The sequence below is a fragment of the Barbus barbus genome, assembly GCF_936440315.1.
Source record: "Barbus barbus genome assembly, chromosome: 39".
In the NCBI taxonomy this organism is placed as follows: domain Eukaryota; kingdom Metazoa; phylum Chordata; class Actinopteri; order Cypriniformes; family Cyprinidae; genus Barbus; species Barbus barbus.
The window spans coordinates 11,125,141-11,148,187 of record NC_136717.1 but is presented as its reverse complement, the minus strand read 5'-3'; the positions used below and the strand labels follow the sequence as shown (position 1 = coordinate 11,148,187).

General features: G+C 37.6%; 1 protein-coding gene across 1 annotated transcript in view; it reads left to right on the top strand.

Annotated features, from left to right (window-relative positions):
• The window catches only part of LOC306858358 (thyrotropin-releasing hormone-degrading ectoenzyme-like), a 120,485-nt gene that overhangs the window by 79,528 nt on the left and 17,910 nt on the right, over positions 1–23,047 (top strand). Inside the window, exons 9-12 of the mRNA XM_079398864.1 lie at positions 3,962–4,149; positions 16,233–16,321; positions 18,495–18,628; positions 18,811–18,866. Coding sequence (XP_079254990.1) covers positions 3,962–4,149; positions 16,233–16,321; positions 18,495–18,628; positions 18,811–18,866 — 467 coding nt within the window. The remainder of the gene's footprint in view (positions 1–3,961; positions 4,150–16,232; positions 16,322–18,494; positions 18,629–18,810; positions 18,867–23,047) is intronic.

Sequence of the window (23,047 nt, the reverse complement as noted above, 5' to 3'; positions counted from 1 at the left end):
AGCACCTGAGGAAGTAAACGGTGAAATCACAGTGAGTTCAAGTCATCAGCTCAAAGCACAGAGATGCGCTTTTAAAACCAGAGGACTCTCAGCAAGTCCCCTCTCGCTCGTCTCACAAAGTGTCATGACTTTAATGAGATTACTTTCAAGCGTAATCTCAAAGTTATTATAGTTTGTAATGGAACAGCAGGACATTTAGCAGCTATCAGCGTCGTATGAAGCGTTTTGTCATTCACATCACTCTCCCAAAATGATGGGAGTCGCTTCTTCATTTTCTCTTTCAAAACAGAACGGATTTAAAGGTGAATTTATGTGAAAGGGCCCTGGACCTCAGTATCCTCTCAGTGACCGTGTTTGTCAGGCACTGACAAATTTAGCTACATTAACAGTCCATGAACTGTGTTCATTAGCTATTCATGAAATCCAATTTGCTGCAATAATCTGGCAGTGCTTAGCTCCCACAAAGCCCTTTATCAAGCTCACGACCCATCGCCGGACCGTCCTTCCTTTAATTATATCCGCCAGGGCAAAGGTACAGTAGCTTCCTGAAAGCTGTCCTATAGAAAATGATTCATAATGTAGGAACATCAGCTGCCGTCATCAGCCTCTGCAGAGCCTCTTCAGTATCCACGTTGTAAACAAACCATGAGTCATTGACAGCTGTGAGAAGTCGTCTGGTCTCATTTGGTGTTTTCCACAATAGCCGAGTCATCTCATGCAAGCTTGGTTAGTCTCAGATTTTTATACTCATAATGGTCAGAATCATCTGTTATAAGCAAGAGTTTCCCAGTTACACTGGAGAAGGGAAGTTCAGATGCTCGACTGATCTAGATAGGTTGATGTTTGCAGAATGCAAGAGAGCCTGACAGAGCACTTTTGTTTCTGCCACCACATTCCCCTTCCAATCCCACGGGTCTCCACAACACACTGACTCTGTGCTGCTGTAGAAACATTGTAAATCTCCATTGGTTTACAACCAATTTTTAAAGAAACTACCAATTGACCCTGGTAAACATGAAATGCTGCACATCTTTAAAATGCAGTGAAATGAAATGATGAAAAATGTCTGAGAAGCCAATGAGTCACTGCCTTTACAGACAGTTACATTAAGACGGAGCTGAAATCTCAAAATACTGACTTTACATGCATGCTAACAGAGATGCGAAAGACTACAGCTTCTTTCTTTTTCTTAAATGATAGTTTGAATACTTTCTAAATGTGTTTCCAATGTTTTTTTCAGTCACATACTCAGAATGGTAATTCTTTTTAAAATGGGTACTGCATTGAAAAGTAGATGAAACTCCATAAAGCTTTAAAATGTTCCTCATACAAAAAGATAGCTTTTGAAAACAGTTCATACAGAAAACTGCCAGTTGTCCACCGTGCTGAGCCATTTATATAGCATTTTCAAAGAACAAAAAGGAACCATGTAGGCAGTATATTTCCTTCAGGGACAAAACTCAGTCACATTACGAGCTTTCCTCATTAATGAGCCGTGAGATCCAATTTTATGTTTTACTTCTTTAAAATAGGAGGAGTCTGAAGAAATCAGACTCATAAATCTAATTCTGCTCTTTTACAAGCATTGCTCTTCTATAGAGAGATTAGATAACTTGAAATTGCCTTGTGATGTTTCTGCGTATGGGGTTTACGAGAACGGTGAAGTTTAATCACCTTTCTATTCACTAAGAGTTTTTAATTAAAAGACCTGAATGGGTTCTTATTTCACCTTAGGCTCATTGGAAAATCGTACCTCTACCTACATTTTTGTAAAACTTCACAAATGTACCTATACATACAATTCACTGCAGTTTCCAACTGAAATTATGTTTTATTAACAAAGTTCAGGAGGCGCAAATTCAGATAATTAACCAAATTAACACGAGAGGAGCACAATCAGCAATCAACCCAGTAAACAAGATAAGAGGCATGTATATATATATACACAGCAGTCTTACCTCTGTTCATTGACATTTTTGCAGCATTCCTCCACCACCCCTTCTCTGCACTTATTCCTGTCCTAACCTGTAGGGGGGGGGGGGGTACTCTGGGTTCGGGCCAAAATTCCAAGCTCAGAGTCCTCCCCTCGGACAGCACACCAAAAATTAACTTTATTCTATTTATTATATGTAAGTGTGAACTTGTGAAATTAATACTGCCGTACAAAGGCAAAAGACCATAACTTTGAATTTGGTCGTAAATGAGTTATTGATATTTTTGGGACATTCAAGATATCCTTTATTATGTGCATAAGTGTCTTGAGTCAATTTCTTTGTTTTCCCAAGAAAATAATGGGTGGTCTCAACTGTACTTCGAAAAGCCCCGGGGAAACTAAGGCAGAACACCATATAACATCAGTTACGGCTGTTTCACTTTGTTTGGAACGCTCAAATTGAGTTACGGCGTTCTGCCTTTGTTTAACTGCGAATCAAAATTAAGGTACGGTTACAGCTTGGAGTTATACAGTGTTCTGCCTTTTTTTAAACTGTCCATTAAAGTTTTCCGCATTTTAATTACGGTGTAGACAAACGAATTAGATCGTGATCTACCAAACAGCTCCATATAACAAAGCACTGTAAAGAACTAGATACCTTGGCAGCAATACATAAAAATTAATTAATTAATTAAAGATTTTTTTTTCTTTTTCATAATGCAGATTATTCACCAGGCTGTCACTTCTAGTTGGACGTGTATGGACTTTTTTTATAGTCTATGGTGTGGACTCGAATGCTGTAGCATCATGATCAATCATAAAATCAGTAGCCTACTAACAGTTCACAATTAAATCCTTACCCTACCTTTTCTTGTAACCAGATAAAATCAATCCATGGCGATGAACGTTGTCGGAGATGTCTAATCCACAAGCATTCTGAGCATCATTCTTGCTTGCTGGCATTCACATAAATCCACAAGTCGTTCGTTTCATTCAAATCAATATAAAAGCAATTATGCTATGTCTAGCATTGTTTTCCATTACTAAGCATAGCAAATAAATTGTTTGCAAAATGGTCACAGGTTTTACTTTTAGTCTGGTTGTTAGGGTAAAAAAAAAACTACCTTTAATAGAGTCACAATACTTTGCAAAAGCCTATATGAGACAGTCCATGATCACTAGATTTTATACAGGCGTTACTGTAACATTTTTGTAAATGGTGATCAGCAACCAAATATTGATAATGTGGAAGTTACTGCCTTTTGTCTTGTTGTGACTTCTCTTTTTTTGCAGACAATGCAAAAGCAGAGTACAGTAACTTCAAAATAGGGGTAAAAAAAATAGTTTGAGCCCACATTATTTTAATGTAGATCATTTTCTTTCAATTTGGCTGGACAAATACAAAATTTAAAGTAATTTTTCTCAGTCTCACACTAGTGAGTTAAGGACTTTTGCCTTTGTAGGACAGTATACTAGTGGTTTTAATTCCTTTTCACACAAATTATGATTAGGGGTGGGTTATCAAATAAAAACTTGCACAATACTATGTTATGACCTTAAAACTCTTTTACCGTAGCGCATGATTTGTAAACTAATACATTTGTATCACATAACCAGCTCCATACTGTATGTGTCACTTTTCTTGCATAGTAAACTTGCTCGGTAGTTCACCTAGCTGGTACAGCGCTGCAGTTGTGATGTGGCTTGTTCAATTAGGAGTTCTGTGAAACAAAAATACAAATACTCTAATAAAAGACTTCTAGAAGCAAGCTAAAATTGCATGATTGCTTCAACAAATCAGTTTTTGCTACGTTTGCTTATGTCAACACTATCAGTTAGGTTTAGCATCAGGTTTAGTGTAATTAGTGCATTATTTACAAACTTTTTCCACCACCCACCATAACCTACATAACTAACATAAACCAACATCAATCCACTTACACTTTCAGACACTATCCATTTGCTTGGCACCTTTTACTCTGATAATCTGTATATGTATGATGTATTTTGATATACTTTGTGTCTCAGGCCATGCAGCGGGAAGGAAAGGACATCAACATCACGCAGGTCATGGACCGCTGGACGCTGCAGATGGGTTACCCTGTCGTCACCATCAGCAAGAACGACAGTCTTGACAACAGTGTCACAATCTCACAAGAGCACTTCGTCTATGACACAGATGCCAAGATCCAGAATCCTGAGCTGTTCAACAAAAGGTAGTCTGCCATATGTCAATCGTGACAGGTTGTTACATGAAAATGAAAAATGAAAATACATGAAAATGAAAATGTTGCAGAAAATCCACAATAATATATGGAGCAGAGGCCTGTTCGTTTCCCAGACACTGCAATGCTGAATAATGTAAAAAGCCCACTGTCAGTGATTCTCCTCCCAGAATTCACTGATAGTTTCCTGTGATCAGATCAAGCTCAGACAGAAAAAAAGATTCTACAGTAGTTCTGCAGCTGAAGAGAAGAAACCATTTTAATCAAAAATGAGATAAAATATTAAGTATTTTGGAAGAAATACAGAAGAATAGACCATTTGGAGATTATAAGCACAGCTAGACAGCTAAAAACTAGCCTAGTGCCCCACAACAGCATGAAGGATTTTCTCGCTTATCCGAGGAATGTGAACAGTTTACTGCTTAGCATATCTTTAGATGTCTGCCTTTACCTCTCCTACAAAGAAAGAAAAAAAAAAAAAAACAGTTTTAACCAGCCTAAAATGGTTTGCTGGTTTTCACTGGCTATTCAGCTAAAACCAGCTATCTTAGGCTAGTTCAAGATGTTTTTAGCAGGACAGTAAGGAATAACACAATTCTATTTCTATGAATCATATCTCACAACATGTTCACACACACAAGCTATCAAGCTGCTATTAACTGAGCATTTCATTTATTATTAGCGACCCGTGCTAACCCGTCACCACCACATGCTGTTTGGCACCTGTCTGTGTTGTCATGGAAAACTGCGTGTGTCACTGGCAGATAGATTAGTTTAATTCTTCGTTTGAGTGAGATGAATAATTCAATACTGCCTCTGATCCGTTTTAGAAATCCTCCTCCTTTGTTTTGGATCAGACACTGTTAGCAGCACAAGAATTGAGTCAAGAATTGAATTTTAATGCTGTACTGTCAATTTGAGTGTGTGGAGTGTGTTGTTAGGCAATGCCATTTAGAGAGTGACAAAGTTTCTTAAGCTGAGAACAATATCAGTGCCAAACACCTGCAATTTGAGAACATGAGCTCCTGAGCTCATAGCATATAATCTATTTGTAATATTTTTATTGTGGCTTTTTGACTAAAGGGGGTTAAAATGCAATCTACTACTTAGAAATAGGAGAGAATACTAACACTAGTTAGACTAAAGCATAATTTCTGTGATCATGACATCATATCTGATTAATCATCTGCAGATAATCAAAGGCTCCTTGCTTTTACGCGGGTAGGCTAACTCTCCACATCAAGCAATTTTGGTGTCATAAATATGAAACATAAAAGGTAGAAATCTGTATGTTCGCCTCTTTCCGGATTTCATTTGTTCAGAGCAGACACAGCCACCTTCCTTTGAACGTCTCCTCCTACATAAACGTGTTTTCTGAGTGTAACGGTCTTCTGCAGAGGCATTCAGAAGCAGAACTGCTCCAAGAATCAATAGCAAAGCCGTGTTGTGAGTAGGGGGCATCCCTTTCCTGCTTTGCCCCTCAGGCGGGTTTTCAGCTGAGTACCAGACAACCTGCCAGAATGCAGGGGGATTTGGCACCTTTGTAAATGCAGCGTAACACCTCACTTGAGGCTTTAAGCCAGCCTAGTAAAATGTGCTGACAGAAACATTGGCAGCAACAAAAGGTTAGTTTGAATGTATTTCACACTCCTTCAGTGTGTTTCATGTCCACTGCCGTCTCATTACAGTTCATAGAGGGTTCACAGTCCGATCCGAGGTCCAAACTACACAGAAAACCACAGAAAAGGACATTTATTTCACACCGTTTTACTCAAAACACATGCTGGCTTTTTGCTGCACTTTGATATTCTTTTAAAGCAGCTTCATAATCCAGCTAGCAAAGAGCCACACACTTAGGCTATGCTATTTCAAGTCCTCTTATAAATGTGCATGAAAGAAATCTTTTTGGGTTAAATACAATTTCAGCTGTACTCAGGGGTTAAATTGGGATTTGTTATGTGGGGGTACTCTGTGGTTTTAAGGCTTTTGAGGGAGGCACGTGTGCATGCAAAGCCTAAAATATCTTATATCAATTGACAAACTGTAAACTATAAGTTGAAAGAACCCTCTGTTATGAACACTATAATGCTGATCAAAATTATTCTACATGCTGGCAGTGTGCAAAGCTACATCTGTCTGCAGGTTAATAAAATCTTATTTAAGACTTTTTAAGACCTGCAAAAATTTATTTAAAAATAAAAAATTAATGGCATATGAGCAGGGTAGGGCAGTGTCTATAGTAATATATTAAACTGTAAAATGACTGAAACAACATGATTTTATAACAGTTGCGTTACAGGTGTTCACAATATATATATATATATATATATATATATATATATATATATATATATATATATATATATATATATATATATATATAATTTAAAACAGAGTTATATGGGTGGATGGGGGAAAACAGCAGACAGGCTTATTGAAAATCCAATTTGATTCTCTGCCTGTAGGAGGGGCTTTTGGAACGTCAAACATATAACAATTTCCACATAAATGGCTTTAAACAAAGCAGTGCTGTGCTCATGAACAGTACTTTATCAGATAAAGTTGAAATGCAATCAAAAAATTTGGAAGACACTCGGTTCCTTTCATAGATATATATAAAAACACCTGCATCGCATCATTGCTTGAATTAATATGAATGAGTAAAGTGTTTAAAACTATCAGGGGCGCAGATGGGATTTTTTTAACTGGGGAGGGGGACCAAGCTGTCAGCAGTCAAATTTTTTCAGCCCAAAAAATCACCAGCTCTGTCATAGACGATAGTATACGATCGCTATGGGTACCGCTACAGGCACAATTGAGGCAACTACCAGCTCCTCATAGGATCCCAGTGTCAGGAGTCATAGCACATACACACACAGAAAACGTAAACGTTGGTGGCAGCACCATCGTCATGTGTTTATTGACAACAGAACAGCGTGTAGTGAGAACGTGGGTACAAAGTAATGGTGACCGGTAGATTATTGTGCATTAGCCTGTGTCTGCCCCAACCCAATTCTGAAGCAGTGGCAGCAATAATTAAAGGTGCACTAAGTGATTTTTGCCAAACGATGTTGATATTTGAAAGCACCAAAACAAACATGCCAATACCCCAACAGGACCTCGCCCCTATTTTGCAATCTCTGCCCCACATGCACACACACAACCATGGCAACGACGATCGCGGAAACAAGTGAAGATGACACACAAGCATATTCAAGCAAAAGCCAACACGGATAAGTTGTGTGAAACAAAGCAAAATCAACATTATTCACCTATTAAGAAGAAACCACGCAACCTCTGCGTTCGATTCGAGCCCTTCCCACTCCTTGAGTTTCTCTCCACCACTGGAAAGCTGCTCCAATATTTACGTGGGTCCGACCTCTTGCCTGATCGTAACCCTTCTTTTTAATGTTTTGTTTCTCTGATATTTTTCTCTTTTTTATCTGCCATCTCACTCTGTCTATAGTCAATCTGCTAATATCTGTCATGTGAACACAAATTGAGCACTCTCTTCTCGCTATCAGTATAAGACACGCCCCCTTACTGCTGATTGGCTACAAGTGTGTTTTGGGACTCGGTCAGACACTGCGGTCAAAAGGCACATTTAAGGAGTGGCGGGCCGGGCCGCAACTAGTGGAAACCCTGATTAATCCTCTGTTTACCGATGCTGCCTTTACTAGAGACGGGGGACAGGGGACGGATCGGGTCACTATGAATCTGGCAGGGATATGCCCCCCCCAAAAACCAATGCATGCTAGCATTCTAAAAATACATTATATGTTAAACATTTTACTACAAAGGGTGTTGTAGATCTTTAGTCATTTGTATTTAATGCTAAACATTTGTTTGAAATTGTCACAAAGCTCACTGCTACAGCCAAGCAGATCGTTAATCAGCTCTTGTTTATAAAACCTCAGTATTAAGTTAGAAGGTAGAAAGTTGATATAAGTTTATGTCTAAAAGGGTGACGTTTAGATATACTTCAACACACCTCACCTGAAATCATCAAAGGACCATTTGGCACACCTAAGAGAGTTTTCAGATCCTGTGCTTACATTCACCAGTGTAAAAATTCTGAAGTTGAACCGTTCCTTCATTAACACCTTTGCACTCATATGTTACCTGAGTATTTGGATCTTCACAGCACAGATTTTATGCTGAGGTGATGTTATAGAGAATATAAACAACTTATTAGCGCTTGAAGGCACAAATAAATTTTCACATTGCAGGCTGCTTGACTGTAATAGGGATGTGCAGTTACTCCTGTGAATTATTTTACAGGTGGATCTGAGCCTTATAGAGTCTTATTTTGCAGGTATGTGCAGGTCTGCTTGAGGCTGGTGTATAACTTTGTCAAACTAATTTGTGACTGGAGGTTTAAGGTCACATGTTGATGATCAGATACCCACAATGAAAGAATATCATTAAGATTCTGGCAATAAAACTGTCACATACTAGTGTTAAAGTGAAGAAAAATTTCTTGCTCAAGTTAGATGATTCAGTGATCCTTGAGAAGCAATTTGATATCACTGCAATAATACTGAACACACAAAACAGATATACAGTACTATATACACTCACAGTATGGTTAAATAATTTAGAGTTGGAAACATTATGCAGTGCAGTAATGCATTTATGTGACATCACTATATACACTCACAGTATGGTTAAATAATTTAGAGTTGGAAACATTATGCAGTGCAGTAATGCATTTATGTGACATCACTGGAATATATCTAGACAGTTAACAGTGCAAAACACACATACACATCTGAAACGCAATGAAACATTAACTGTGAACATGCATCAATTTGAACACCACTGGGCACATGAATAAAGTAGAAAGACTGGAGATGTAGAGTGTCTGTCATAGTATGGATAAACAGACAAGAGCAACGTTTAAAGTAATGAATGATACATTTTCTTTAGTGTAACCTACATTGAAAAACAACAAGGAAAAAAAAAACAGATTTCAGATTGCTTCAAGACATCCCTGCAAACAAGCCTTTTCTGGAATTTCGGTCAAATACATGATTATTTCACTTCTTGTAAAACATACAATATGCTTCGAATGATATTTCATATCTAGCCTATAAATGCACTACTTTAGCAACAAGACAAAGGGATGTAGTTGTTGTGAGAACAGCAGTGACAGCAGCAATGGTTCTCTCCTCCACCATGTTTAAAGTTTATGACCCACCCAACTCAGAAACTCGGGTATCAAAATTATTTCCGAATTACCCAGTAGTAAATACGACTTGAGAGGCCGTTCACATCTAATTTCCGATTAGGAAACTCCTATTTCCGATAATTCCGATAGCACGTGAAGGCAGCATTAGCCTATCCTGGTCCTGGAGCTCTACCTTCTTACAGGGTTCAGTTCCAAATCTGATTAAACACACCTGTCTGTAATTATCAAGGGCTCCTTCAGATCCTAATTAGTTGGCTCAGGTGTATATGAAGCCTTTGGGAAAAGTTATTATACATCTGAAATGGATGCAGTCACCACATAACAAATGTCTATATTGTCAAAAATGTACAGCAGTGAAAGGGATTTCAAATCAATGGATTTATTAAATACAAAATAGAAAATATTCAATTCAGGTTAATACAGCTACATAGAGCCAAAAATGTAAATACACAAAAGTACAAAAAAAGAAGAAGAAAGCAAACAATGCAATGTACAATTGTAGGATTTCGTCATGTGAAAGTTGATGTGTGCAAAAGTCTTATCTGTAGTACATCAATGTCCACACACTGTCCATAGCTGAAGTTGGCTGATAGGAAATGAATAATCCAACCTCTTGTAATGAAAACACGCCACAGCTCTTAAACACCAGACTCTTCCTAACCAGGAACAGTCAAAAATAGTCCAGACTGGTCTCACGTCGAAAAGAACTTTCAAAGTGTACATTGCTGATGTTTTTGCAGAGATATGTTACATGTATGTATGGCCTATGTTTGGATTGATGCTAAGTGTTTAAGATTAAGTATTTTTATGCATTTTATAAGGATTCTTTATTGATGAGGTTACCACATCGTGGCCTAGTTTGAATATGGATTTAAATAGAAAAAAAAAAACTCCTTTAGACTGGGGTTGAAATGACACATTTCCCAAACAGGACACGGCGTCCGAAATCACCTACTTCTCTACTATAGTAGGCGAAAAGCAGTAGTCAAGCGAATAAGTATGTCCGAATCCTTAGTATTCATAATAGAGTAGGCGAGAATTACCTGGGGGACATACTAATTCTTACGAGATTTGGGCGTGCGTCTACTTAAAGTGCATCCGAATATGCCTACTTACCTAATATATAGTAGGAGAAAAGCAGTAGGCGAGCGAATAAGTATGTCTGAAACCTCAGTATTCATAATAGAGTAGTCGAGAAGTTCCCGGATGTCCTACTGCTTCAGCCCAGATTCTTGAGTGTTCATCCGATGGACACTTTTCAATCCCAGGAGGCCACGGGAGATCAATACGCCGTCATCGAACGTGATGGAGAACAGCGACGAGGCTGTTTACAAATGTGAGTATTATCAATCAAAAACACGATTACATGTGTTAAAATCGCATTTGTTGAGCTACTGTATAGTAAACATGTTGATTTGCATAAGGTGTAAAAACGCTAGACAGTAACGTTACAGTATATTTATGATTTTGCTGTAAAAACACGTTTTATTATGTAGCTTATTGCGAACAGGGGCGCTCCAGCAAACACACACGTCTCCAAAGTGCATATACATAAACCATACATCTTAAAGACGAGTACTAAATGTTTATTTAATATAAGACTGGAAGATTTTCTAAAAGAATTAAAGATGAGCACATCACAACATGGACACACATCTGAGTGAGAGATGTGTGTGAGCTGTTATGTAGAATTCACTGTTGTCCTCACTGCTTTAGATGAATGTAAGTAATGTAAATAAACAATTCTACATGGAGTAACTAAATATAAGTGATCTATTTCATTAGTTCATTAGTATTGTGGATAAATTGAGGAACATTTGTGTTGGATAAAAAGCGAGTTAAAACAGGAGCAGCTACCTCAACATGTAAATATATATAGTATTGAGCATATAAATAACAGAGTTGACTGAATCTTGTCTGGATGTTACAGGGACAGTCGAGATACGTGTTTATCCGGTGAAGAGTGACTGATGAAGGAATGCTGCCATCAAAGCCTCTCAGTGAGTATACTAATGAAATGAATTAAACATCTTTTAAATCTTAAATTGTAGTTTATTTTAATCATTGTCATTTCAAACAGAGCTATTACAGCACTTTTCTGATTCTTGCATTTGATGCAGAGCTTTTGTGGTGGAACATGTGACAGCGGCATTTGTGAAAAAAAAAAGTAAAACTTAAAACCAAAATATAAAGTAAGAAAAAGTACAAAATCAGTTTGTTACTTCTAATACAGAAATCAAATGACACCGTGCTGTTAAAATGACTGCTTTTGTATTGTGTTTGTGCATCTGTGCAGGAGCTGACATGTCTGCACACTGCTGTGTGGATGGAGAAGTCCACAGCAGCTTCCTGGAAGTGATCCAGTGTCATGGATGAGATGCTCCATCGCTGCACCCGACCTTACTGCCTCATCTGGGCTGGATGTTGCTGAGGTCTCTTCTTGTCCTGCTGGATGAGAAAAATATAAATCTAAAAATATAATTCATTATTGGTCAACATTTATTTTTATTATTGTTCCTAATTTTTGGTGTGGGCTAGCAACGCATTCTGAGGTAAACTTAATTTCTAAGTAGTAATACTTACATTTTTCGAGTGTAAAATCAACAGTCTTCTCCAAAGGTGAGATCTTTGAGCAGCTGATCAGTGTCTCCTTTGTGCAGATATTGCAAACATGGAGGAAAACTGTGTTGTGGATTTATTGATGCTATGAGGTGTTTGTGCACCTGTCGCTCTAATAAAAACTAAATCTTTAAGGATTAAACTGTGGATGTTATTACTAGAGTTAAAATTATATATATAAAAAAACTTAACCCAAAATGTATTGGTTATAATACAATCAAAAGGGCAGCTGTTTCTTCTACAAGACCAAAAATGAGCAAATTATTTAAATATTTATAGTATTTAAACATCAAAATATTTACAGATAGATTAATTAAACGTGTCGCTCATATCTTTTAAGTTGTTGCGCTTGTTATAATGTCATAAATCACATGATAACGTCAACATGGCGAATCGCATTCATACCCAGCAAGATTTGGCTGTAGAGTACGTACTCTTTTAACGCTCATTAAGTAAGTGCTTATTGAAATTAAGTACCTACTCATTGAGTAGGTGGTTTCGGATGCAGCCAATGTGTTCAGCAGGTGAGCCATGTGGCTATTGCTGCTTGTTATTGCTAACTCCCTCTACCACATGGCTTTACTTAAGGAAACCTAAAACACCCTAGCACCCCTATTGGTAAGGAAGAAATCCTTCTCACAGAGAGACTGCAGTGAGCCCAAAGCTGTGGGCCTCGCCTGGGCAAGCCTGCACTGGGCCTGTTTAGGTTTGGTGTGGGCTGGCCCTAGCCCACTGTGCCCGCAAAAAGCCAGCATGGGCCCCACAAGGACATGTTTGCAGGGTTTGTTAGTGCTTTTGCTACAAATGCAATATGTGATGAAATTAGATCCCATTTATACCTAGATTTAAGTCTGATCACTTGTGATTGGATCACTTTAATAAGCACCTTAATAACCACCTCCAACCACTGAATGAATCCCTGAATTTTTCAACTGAATGAATCCCTGGTGGTCCAGTAATCCACCACTACCTCTTTGTTTAGCTGCATCTTGATCTCTGCAAGGTCAGTAGATTTCCTCAATATCTAACAAATCCCAGTCTTTCTTCTCTAACCCATCCAGCAGAATATCTTCATCTTCTTTTGTCCAGTTCTTCGTGGTCTCAGTGGTTTCAGACCATTGCTGGATAATTGACTGAAAGTCTAAAGCAAGTCTATAGAACATACTGTAAATAAATACAACAGCTCAAGTTCAAAACAAACTCCAGCATGTGTGAATCCATGGAGGGTTTCAAATGAAGACACTTGTGTTTTTTCCTCTCTTCTGTGCAGCTGGTGTTGGATAAAAGTTTTGTGAGGATCTATTGCACGTGTTGAGCCACAAAAGCCCCCAGTGACTCATTATAGACTGCAAAAGCCAGCCATCCCTAAAGAGAGCCTGAGATATTATCACACCCGCACAGAGAGACACTGAGACTGAGACCTCACAAAAAATGAGAAAAGAGAGAGAGGATGCTGCTAATCACAGTGAATTTTAAATGTAGACAAAATGCAGCTGTTACTCTTTTGCAGTGGTGATAAAATGTTAAAGGCTTAGGAATAGCAAATATGTATATTTATTAGTGCTGTCAAACGTTTTTGTGTACATAACATATGTGTGTGTACTGTGTATATTTATTATGTATATATAAATACAAACACATGCATGTATATATAAGAAAATATTTTTATTTATATATTTAAATATATTTTTATATAATATAAATTATATGAATATAAATATAAACATGTAAATACATGTAAATATTTTCAAAATATATACTGAATGTGTATATCTTTATATATACAAAATAAATGTATACAGAAAACATACATTTATTGTGTAAACTAAAACTTCAAGCGATTAATCGTTTGACAGTACTAATATTTATATATATTTTTTTTTACTTTTATTAATACATTCTTGTCCATTAAGAGCAACTGACCCTCAGCTAACAAACATTGCTTCTTTCCATAAACATAATAAGATGACTGTACCCATCTGCTGCAGAGACTGAAATCTTGATTTGTGCTTTAGCTAAAGCTCTGGGCTATAACACAAAGTTCCTGAGGGATGTAAATAACGATGATAATAACAGACGCTTCCATAAATGAACATAAACATTAGCCACTAAATTACCAGCCTGTGGAGAACTTTAATTTTCTTTTGCTATCTTCTCTTGTTCAATCCCGCTGATGAACAGAGTTTTATGTAAATGTATCAGTGTGTGGTTTCTTCTGAACATACACAGATGCTTCTATTATCACTGGAATTCATAAGTATTGTTATCAGCGCTCGTCTAGCACAGAATCTGTCTCTATAGTGCCCTTACACACATATGCGTTTAAATACTGTTTCCCAGCAGGATCATATTGCTTCATCTTATGCATAATGTCTTCCTGAATGTGCTATAGTTTCCTCTGTGATATACTGTGAACTTTCATTCCAGTATCTCCAGTGTCTGCTGTTTAGCTGTTTCTGCTGAAATTAAACGTTGCCATCATTGTTTTATTATCTTGTTTCAGTCACTTTACACAGAATCCTCATTTCAGCTTATTCAGACATAATTAAGACATATTAAATAATGCAAATCATCTTATGAATGATTTGAGGTGAGTCACCAGCAGCCTGAAAGGATTTTGTCCATTCCTGTCAGCTTTCCAACAAACACAAATCCCTAATGATCCAACCCATTCCCCACAGCCGAAACTGATGTCACCAAATAATCCAGGCTACATTAGATGACTAAAGTTTGACATTTTATGAAGAAAATGTGGTGCGTGCCTGTGTAAAGTTCACTGCTACAATGATGGTTGACAGGGTGCTGCTATGTGTTTGCTAAGGTGTTCAGAGTATGTTTAAGCATTTTGCGTCAAGATAAAACATTGCTTATCACAATGCTTGTTTATTTAGCTAATGAACAAAGCTTTCTTAAGCAGTTAGCAGTAAGTAAGCAAGGTTGCTAACCGAAGACATTTAGTGGTAAGCCAAGAGATTAAGCTAAAATGTTATTACTAAACAAATGCAAACTGAAAACATAAAAAAGATGTATTGTTTTAAACATTTTAGCTTTCATTAAAGACATCCATTAACATATTTTCATGATTAAGAATGAAAACACCATTATGTGTTATTCTATCATTTCTTATCAGGCACTGAATAAAGTAAAATGGGGCTAATGGCACACCTTAAGGGAAATGTGTTATTTACTGCTGCCATAGTGATTGATTTCAGCTTTTTATTTAACGATACATTTCATGGGAAAAGAAATCATAAAGTAGTTTGTTTTGTTTGGGGTAAAAGGCTCACCAGCATGGGACGAAAGGCCCCCAGTATTACTAATACAAATACTTCAACTAAAGTCATATGTTTAGCATAATATCAAAGTTAATACTTGTTTATTAAAATCACTTCAACAAAGTTGGTAACATATTATGTTTATTTTGATGCATAAAATAGTACAAATTTACTTTTATTCAATGAATACACTGTTATGTGTTCATATATGTACATATTCTTTCCCTGGTGCGCCTTTATCCCTGTTGTTCCCTACCTATAAAAACTCAGTCAGTGAAATGGTTTTGTTAAGGAAGGATGAAAATAGTTAAATTAAAGTTACAATATGTTGTTTGGAGCTTGTCTAAATGATTCAGCCTTGCATTAGATCTGTTAATGTTAGAGTATTTATTGCTGTTGGTCGGCTCTGCTGTGCTCTTGTCGTCTGGGGTAATTTACGCTGGCAGACAGCAGACCACATCCACCTGTGTGTCAGCCATTTTGACAGCTGAAAGAGGGGCGGCCATCCATTGTGGCAGCTGTCAGACAGGCTTTTACTGGATGTGCACTCATACCTAGGGATGTTCATATACACACTAACACATGAAAGCACACACTCACAGATGAATCGGCGTCAAAATGAGGTGGCGACACAGAACATGACAGCGATAGGGTGACGAGAGATACACAGCTGTGTGTGTGTGTGTGTGTGTGTGTGATTGAGAGATAGCAAAGCACTCTGGGAAAGAATGAAAGCTGATTTATTTGAGTTTTGACACTGCTGGGATTTTTTTGCAGCTTCACTATCACCTGATATTTCTGATTTTGTCACTTTGCCTGCTGGTGCCAAGACAGAGAGGAAATCGTACAAATATATCCCACAATCCCATTAAGTCGTGGGAGTCCATATGTGTGAGATTATGTGCGTCGTACAGTACGTATCTGCGGCAGTGACATTTAAACCCTGAGATCAAATAGAAGTTGTTATGTCTCTTTTTGTCTCATTTCAGCTTCCAGTGGCAAATACCACTGACACTCGCAGTGGGAAACTCCAGTCACATATCAACAGAGACCATCATCTGGGTCTCCAATAAAACAGGTATTAATTATGCTAAATGTGTTTTCATTGTAACCACCAGATAAAAAGTAATAACACATTGAATGCAATCTTTTTTTTTGTTTTCCAAAATGTTTAAAAGTATATTTTTCAAGGTAAAAAGTAGTTTTTTACAAATGTCACGAATTATTCATTTATCCCACCATGCAAGTCACACTGCATATTAAATTGTCAGTCATTAACTAAATTTGCTTTGTCATAAGAGAGTAAAATGATCACAATATTGAAGTGAATTAATGACGCTAACAAACAATCATGAGAATCCCCATGATATAATTTCCTGATTTTGACTTATGGCTCTGATTTACCAGACAAAAACAAACAAACAATAAATAATAGTAATAACAAAAAACAACAATATCATATTATTATTATTATTATATTAATATTAATATTCGTAGTAGTAGTAGTAGTAAACAAGATAAATGATTAGAGAGAAAAATAAAAGATTATGCCAAATTACATTCTTTTAATAAGGCTTTTCTTCCATTATGTTGTCAGCATACCCTGGCATTTTTAACATCCCTAAAAAAAAAAAAAAATTAAGTCATTGTATTTATGAATTGAATTGTCTTAAAGGAATAGTTCACCCAAAAATGAAAATTTTATGTTTATCTGCTTGGACCCATGGCTTTGAGAGACAAAAAAAAAAACATACACAGACAGAACCAAATTAAATCCTGCGGCTTGTGACGATACTTAGAGGTCTTAAGACACAAAACGCCGGCTGCTGTGAACGCACTCAGGATAGTTGGACATTGGGGGGAATCAGAGGTAAAAAATTATATAAATACTGTTCAGTTTCTTACAGAGACTGATCTTTTTGTCTTAAGACCTCAATGTATTGTCACAAGCCACAGGGTTTAATTTGTTTTTTTCTGTAGATGTTTTTTTGTCTCTCAAAGCCGTGAGTCCCATTGACTGCCATTATATGATTGACAGACGACAACAGTTTGAGTTAAAAATCTTTGTTTGTGTTCTACTGAAGAAACAAAGTCACCTACATCTTGGATGCCCTGGGGGTAAGCAGATAAACATAAAATTTTCATTTTTTGGGTGAACTATCCCTTTAAGTACATTTTTAGATCTGAACAGGTAATTGATTGTCATGTTCTTGACCTATGAAGTGAACAACTGCTGTCATATCAACCAGCGACACATAAAAATACAGATAAAAGTACAAATTTAATTGAATTTTCTCATTAAATATGACTAATTCAACACTCAAGTGTGCTTTTATGTAAATGTCCTTTTACAACACATTCAAAATACTATTCATCTCTGAGTCACACATTCATGCAGCAGCTCCACATCCACCATCATTAAATTCAATTCTGTTCCCCTCCATTGGGAGAACGAGGTGGATTTTCTTCGGGTTGGAGCCACAGTGAGTCAAATTCCAAGAGCTGGAATTGAATTTGGTCTGCGAGTGATCCGTGGGACTCAGAGCTCAGAGTTCCTCTGATTGTGAGACCATTTAACAGCCTCCATTTTCAGCTCACCTTCCCTGAGAAACAGCCCTCATCAAGGCTACAATGCAGATCCACAGCAGCTCAGACAGAGAAACAGAGACTGTAACATAGAGACCCCATTTATATACATTAACTCACCGCCTGACTCTTGCAATCTGGTCGCTGACGCTTGGATGCTCCCTGGATCACGATACACTTCAAACACATTGAGTCCACAAGCGCTCGAAAGCACTTAACCAGTGCATTTGTTATCCACAAAAAAGCACAAGGTCTGGCTGGAATATTACAAGATGAGAACGTGGCAAACACATTAGATTACAGATGTTGTGCATTATGAAATGCTGAATGCATTGTCTGTATATTTTCATGCAGGACTGCTTTTATGAGTTCATTCCAAAGATGATAAATGCACTAGAATTTTTAAACACTGATATGAATAAGAAGCTTTGTGAGTGCACTGTCAGGCAGAATATATCAGTCCGTATGAACCACAGTGAGAAGCTTGTTAATTTTCTGTAATATTTCATTAGAAATACATTTTGTTTCTTTACTTTCTGAACATCTAGATGTCATTTGGCGACGTGTGTATCTGCTCATATGAGTATGAGTCGAGCTACACTGAGCTATCAGAAGTGTCATTAAATGTTTTTTTCATGCTCTTTTTTTTACTTGTGTATTTATAGAGACGCACAGAGTGGGTCACATGGACGGTGAGACGTGGTTGCTGGGCAACATCAATCAAACAGGCTACTTCAGAGTGAACTACGACCTTCAGAACTGGATACTTCTTATTCAACAGCTGAAGACCAACCCAACGGTAGACTATCTTCCACCTCTGTCAGTCCATCATGTTTCCTTTTTGAGTATATTTCCTTTGAGTTTTCTTTCAATTTTCTGTCACAATCCTTCCTTTTCCTCATTATCCTCATCACTCCCTTCTCTCCTGCATGGTTCCTGCTGCATTATAAATGTCTCTGCTTCTTTTTCTTGTCCTGGCAGATCATCTCTGTGGGCAACAGGGCCGGTCTGATTGATGACGTCTTCAACCTGGCGAGGTGGGTTCAGTTTGTTACACGCAGAGTCATTCAGAGCCTGAAATCTGCTCTACAGATCCATTTAACGTCCTTCACACCCCCACAGAGACCCGCTGGACTATTCAGTCTAATTCAGCTTTATTTGTGTGCTGCTTTTTATTGTCACTGTAGCTCTCACATTATTTCAGAGGCTCATTCACCTATCAGTGAGGGAAAACTCTTGGAGTATAAAAGCCTGTTGAGACATTTAATCTCTAAGAACTTCACTATGGTCAAAATTAAGAGTAAATCCACACATAATTGCACAAATTAATTTAGTTATTCCATAGTAATTATTGTTATTAACATTTTGTAATGATGGCGCTGAGGCAGAGTTAGAATCCATTCGCAGAAGTTTATTGAAAGGGGTTTCAACAAACAGAAATGTGAAGTCAGGTAAGAGGTCTATACCAGTATCACAGTTGAGTCCGTTGATACACACAGGGGCAATCCAGAAGGCGGAAATCAGTAGGCAGGCAAAGAGTTCGTACACAAACATCAGTCCAAACGAGCAAACAAGGCAGAGGGGCAAATCCAGGAAATCAGAGTCGAGGTCAACAGGCAGGGTTATACACAGAAAGACAATGGTAAACGCTTGGTAAGGCAGGCAAACTGGCAATACTTCGCAGTTTGACATGTGCTCAGTCTCTGGCTTATAAAGCAACAAACAGGAAGTGGCAGTAGAGGAAGCAGAGGGAGTGACAAGCAGTCAGTACTCTGGCTGGTTTGGTGTTACACATGTCATTATATCTACTTTCATTTGCAATTAAATATGTTTATTTTTAAATAAAAAGGAGCATTTAATTTGTTTTTGTTTTTTATAATAATAGCCTTTATTTCTGAATTACACTCAATAGATGAATCAATTTCTAAAACCTGAAAAAACCTAAACCTAAAAAGCTTTTAATTATACTGGAAGATTTTTCATCAGTCAACAAAAAAGGGGCTTGCAATGAGTGAAAGTTACAGCAGAGAACAGTGCAAATCAATCCTGGGATTTCAAAACGTTACATCATGATTAACAAATCTGTATCAAAATCAAAGTGTTGCAACTCTCCAAGCTGATTAAAATAGCATCACCAGACAATGTTCATATATTTGCTAATGCCAGATGAATCTCATTTAACATGATCATGTCATATTCACCAGCTGTAGGAATACATCAGTAGTAAGCAAAATATGATATGATATTGATCTTTGCATGATGCATTAAGTTTTGTGTAATTACACCAGCAGCTAAATCTAAGTACTCAGTCAGAAATGTTAGCCATTTGGCACCAATAACAATAAATTCTTCTTTTTTTTATTTTTTTTTTTTTATTGTAAAGTTAGACGTTTAGAGCTAGGCATTTGGAAAGACCTAAATCTCAAAGGTTACACAGAAAGCATGTTGAAAAACCGCCCATCACAATAGCAAAGAAAAGCCTGATCCAGTCACCTTCAGTAAGACGTTCATTACTGACAGATGCAGTTCTTGTACTATAATTCTCTTTTCTCCTTTAGTCTGAAGGCATTACTGAAGAAAACCCCTTTAGCTCATCAAGATTAGACCTGTGCTGAGACTATTGAGCAGTTATTGCGATAGCGGATAATAAGAAAGCGAGGGAAAACCTCTGTGTTCCCGCCTTTCCACTGCTGCCTCATTGTATCAATCCTTCAGAGCTTCATCAGTTGCTGGAAACTCATGAACGTCCATTAATGCAAGAGGAGGGAGAGACAGAACGATAAAGGTAGAGAGAGCTAGAGCGTCCTCTGAGAGTTTATAGTGCCACAGGCTTCCAAGCTGCCATTAGTCCCTTCAGGAACGACTGCTCTCCCTAAGATCCTCTCTGTTTAATAAAAAAAAAAATTTTACTCATTCTGCTTAATGAAGGAAATTTCGATCGCTGGCAGCTAGAATCAGTCGGCAGCCAAAACAGTGTTTTTAGTATCACTGATGGACTTTCTTAAACATTGAATGTTGTGTATTCAGGTGCTGCTTTGTACAGATTGTGAAATTCATTCATTTTTATTCTTCCACCAATCTAACTGAGGAAGCTGCCAGATGCTCTCCTAGCATTAGCACCGCTGTTCATCAAACTGAAACGACAGGCTCATCTGCAGGCGCTGTGTGGCTCACGTCGAGCTAGACAGGGGTTTAACAGGCATGTGGAGAATTGTGTTTTTGGCCACAGATGTTTCCTAAGCATGACGATTCAGTCAACTGGCGACAAGCCTGCAGGGAAACTTGTGTTTATTGCCATCACGTTGGGCCGAGAATGGAAACCTGTTCCCTTGCATTGTGGTATGTCATGTTCATTTAGCCTGTTTATTCGGCTCGGCCTCGTTTACTGAAGAGCTGGATAATTGAAACTTAACAGGACTAAAGGCAAATCCTTTTGTTCCGTAGTTTAGATTTCAGTCAGGTTTGTACATATTGTTTCTCTCTGCTGTTGTTTACAGCTAATCCTAATAAATAAGAGCGGATGTTAACAGGATGTCTTGTTCAACCTCAGGGCTCAGATCTGTGGAGGAGGTTATTGCCTCTTACGTACTTGAGAAGCGAAAATGCCAACCTGCATATTAAAAACACAGCATCATCATTAATGACAATGTGTAAAATGTCTAGTTTCTCTGTAAATTACAGGGGTGATGAAGAGTGTTCATATGACTGAGGAAACTGAATTGGCGTTGCTGCCTCGAGTGATGCTACATAATTAAATGCCCCTGATGCTCATGGGAGCCACTCACAGATCAATACCACCTCACAATACAGCCTTTATTGTGATTATGAATTACTGGATCAATTGAGGAGAAGAAAGCTTGTGTTAGTGAAGCCTAGTTTAAGAATAAAGATCATATTTCAAGTGCATTATTAATTGATGGATATAATAATTGGGTTAAATGCGAAGCTTTTGCATCTTTCATTAATATACTGGTATTCTCACTATTAACTAGCATGCATTTTACAAGCATATTGGCTGTTTATTAGTACACATATTAATGGCTTATTGCATAACCATGTTTTAGATGCCTTAATTATACCCCAAACTTAACATCTACCTTATTAACTATTAATAAGCAGTACATAAGAGTTTATTAAGGCAAATGTCATTAATAGTCAGTTAATAGTGAGAATTGGGCCTTAAAATAAAGTGTGACCAAAATACCTTTAAAGCATTTATTAATATGTTCTGGAGTAATTTCACAAAAACGTTCAAAAATGGGTCATATTTTAACCTTTTTTAAATATAATATAATATAACTGTTACGGAGCCGACGAGACGTGAGGCGTACGGATCCATGTGCAGGCTTTTATTAAGAAATCAAACAGAGGCAGGATTAAACATCAATAAACAGCTATGCTGAGGGCAAGACACAAGAGTATTCCTAGGACATGCGTGGGTGGTCGATCGGTGAATAATATCCAAAGGGCTTGACAAGAGTGGCAATCCAAAAACCTGAGCAATAATCCAAACGAGGTATAAACAGAGTCCGAACGGCAAGAAAAGGGTTAATTCAAGATACACAGGCAGGAATCAGGAAACGAGGCTATAAACAAAATAAACTAAACACGGAAGTGCTCCGCAATGTAGCGATCACTAGGAGAGCGATAAACACTAGACAATACTGGAACTAAACAAGCACAGAATGGCTCGGTAAGGCAGCTATCACTAGGAGAGTGCTAAACGCAGAACAATACTCAACAACTAGATCAGGAACTGAATGTGTTTATATGGTGTGTGTGTGTGCAATAGCTCTCAGGTGAGTGTGTGATTAGTGAAATGGCTGCTGGGAAATGTAGTCCGGGATAATGTGAAACAGTCTGTGCAATGAGAGAGTCAATATGGTGGAGTGACCTCTGGTGGCGAGCGAATGGAAGTCCATGGACCGGATTTGTGACAATAACACAGGGTTCCTCAAATCTTTCCCCGGAGGTCCAATCTGCTGCAGAGTTTAGCTCCAACCCTGATCAAACTCTGATTAGCATGCTCAGGTGTGTTTGATTAGGGTTAGAGCTAAACTCTGCAGGAATGGTCCAGATTTGAGGATCCCTGATATAACGTAATAATGTAGTGTACATTTGTAACTATACTTTTTATATTTAATATTTTAGTACGTTTGTAGATGTCCATTGTATCTACTGTACTTGAGTCTACTTAATATTGAGTTAAAAAAAACAC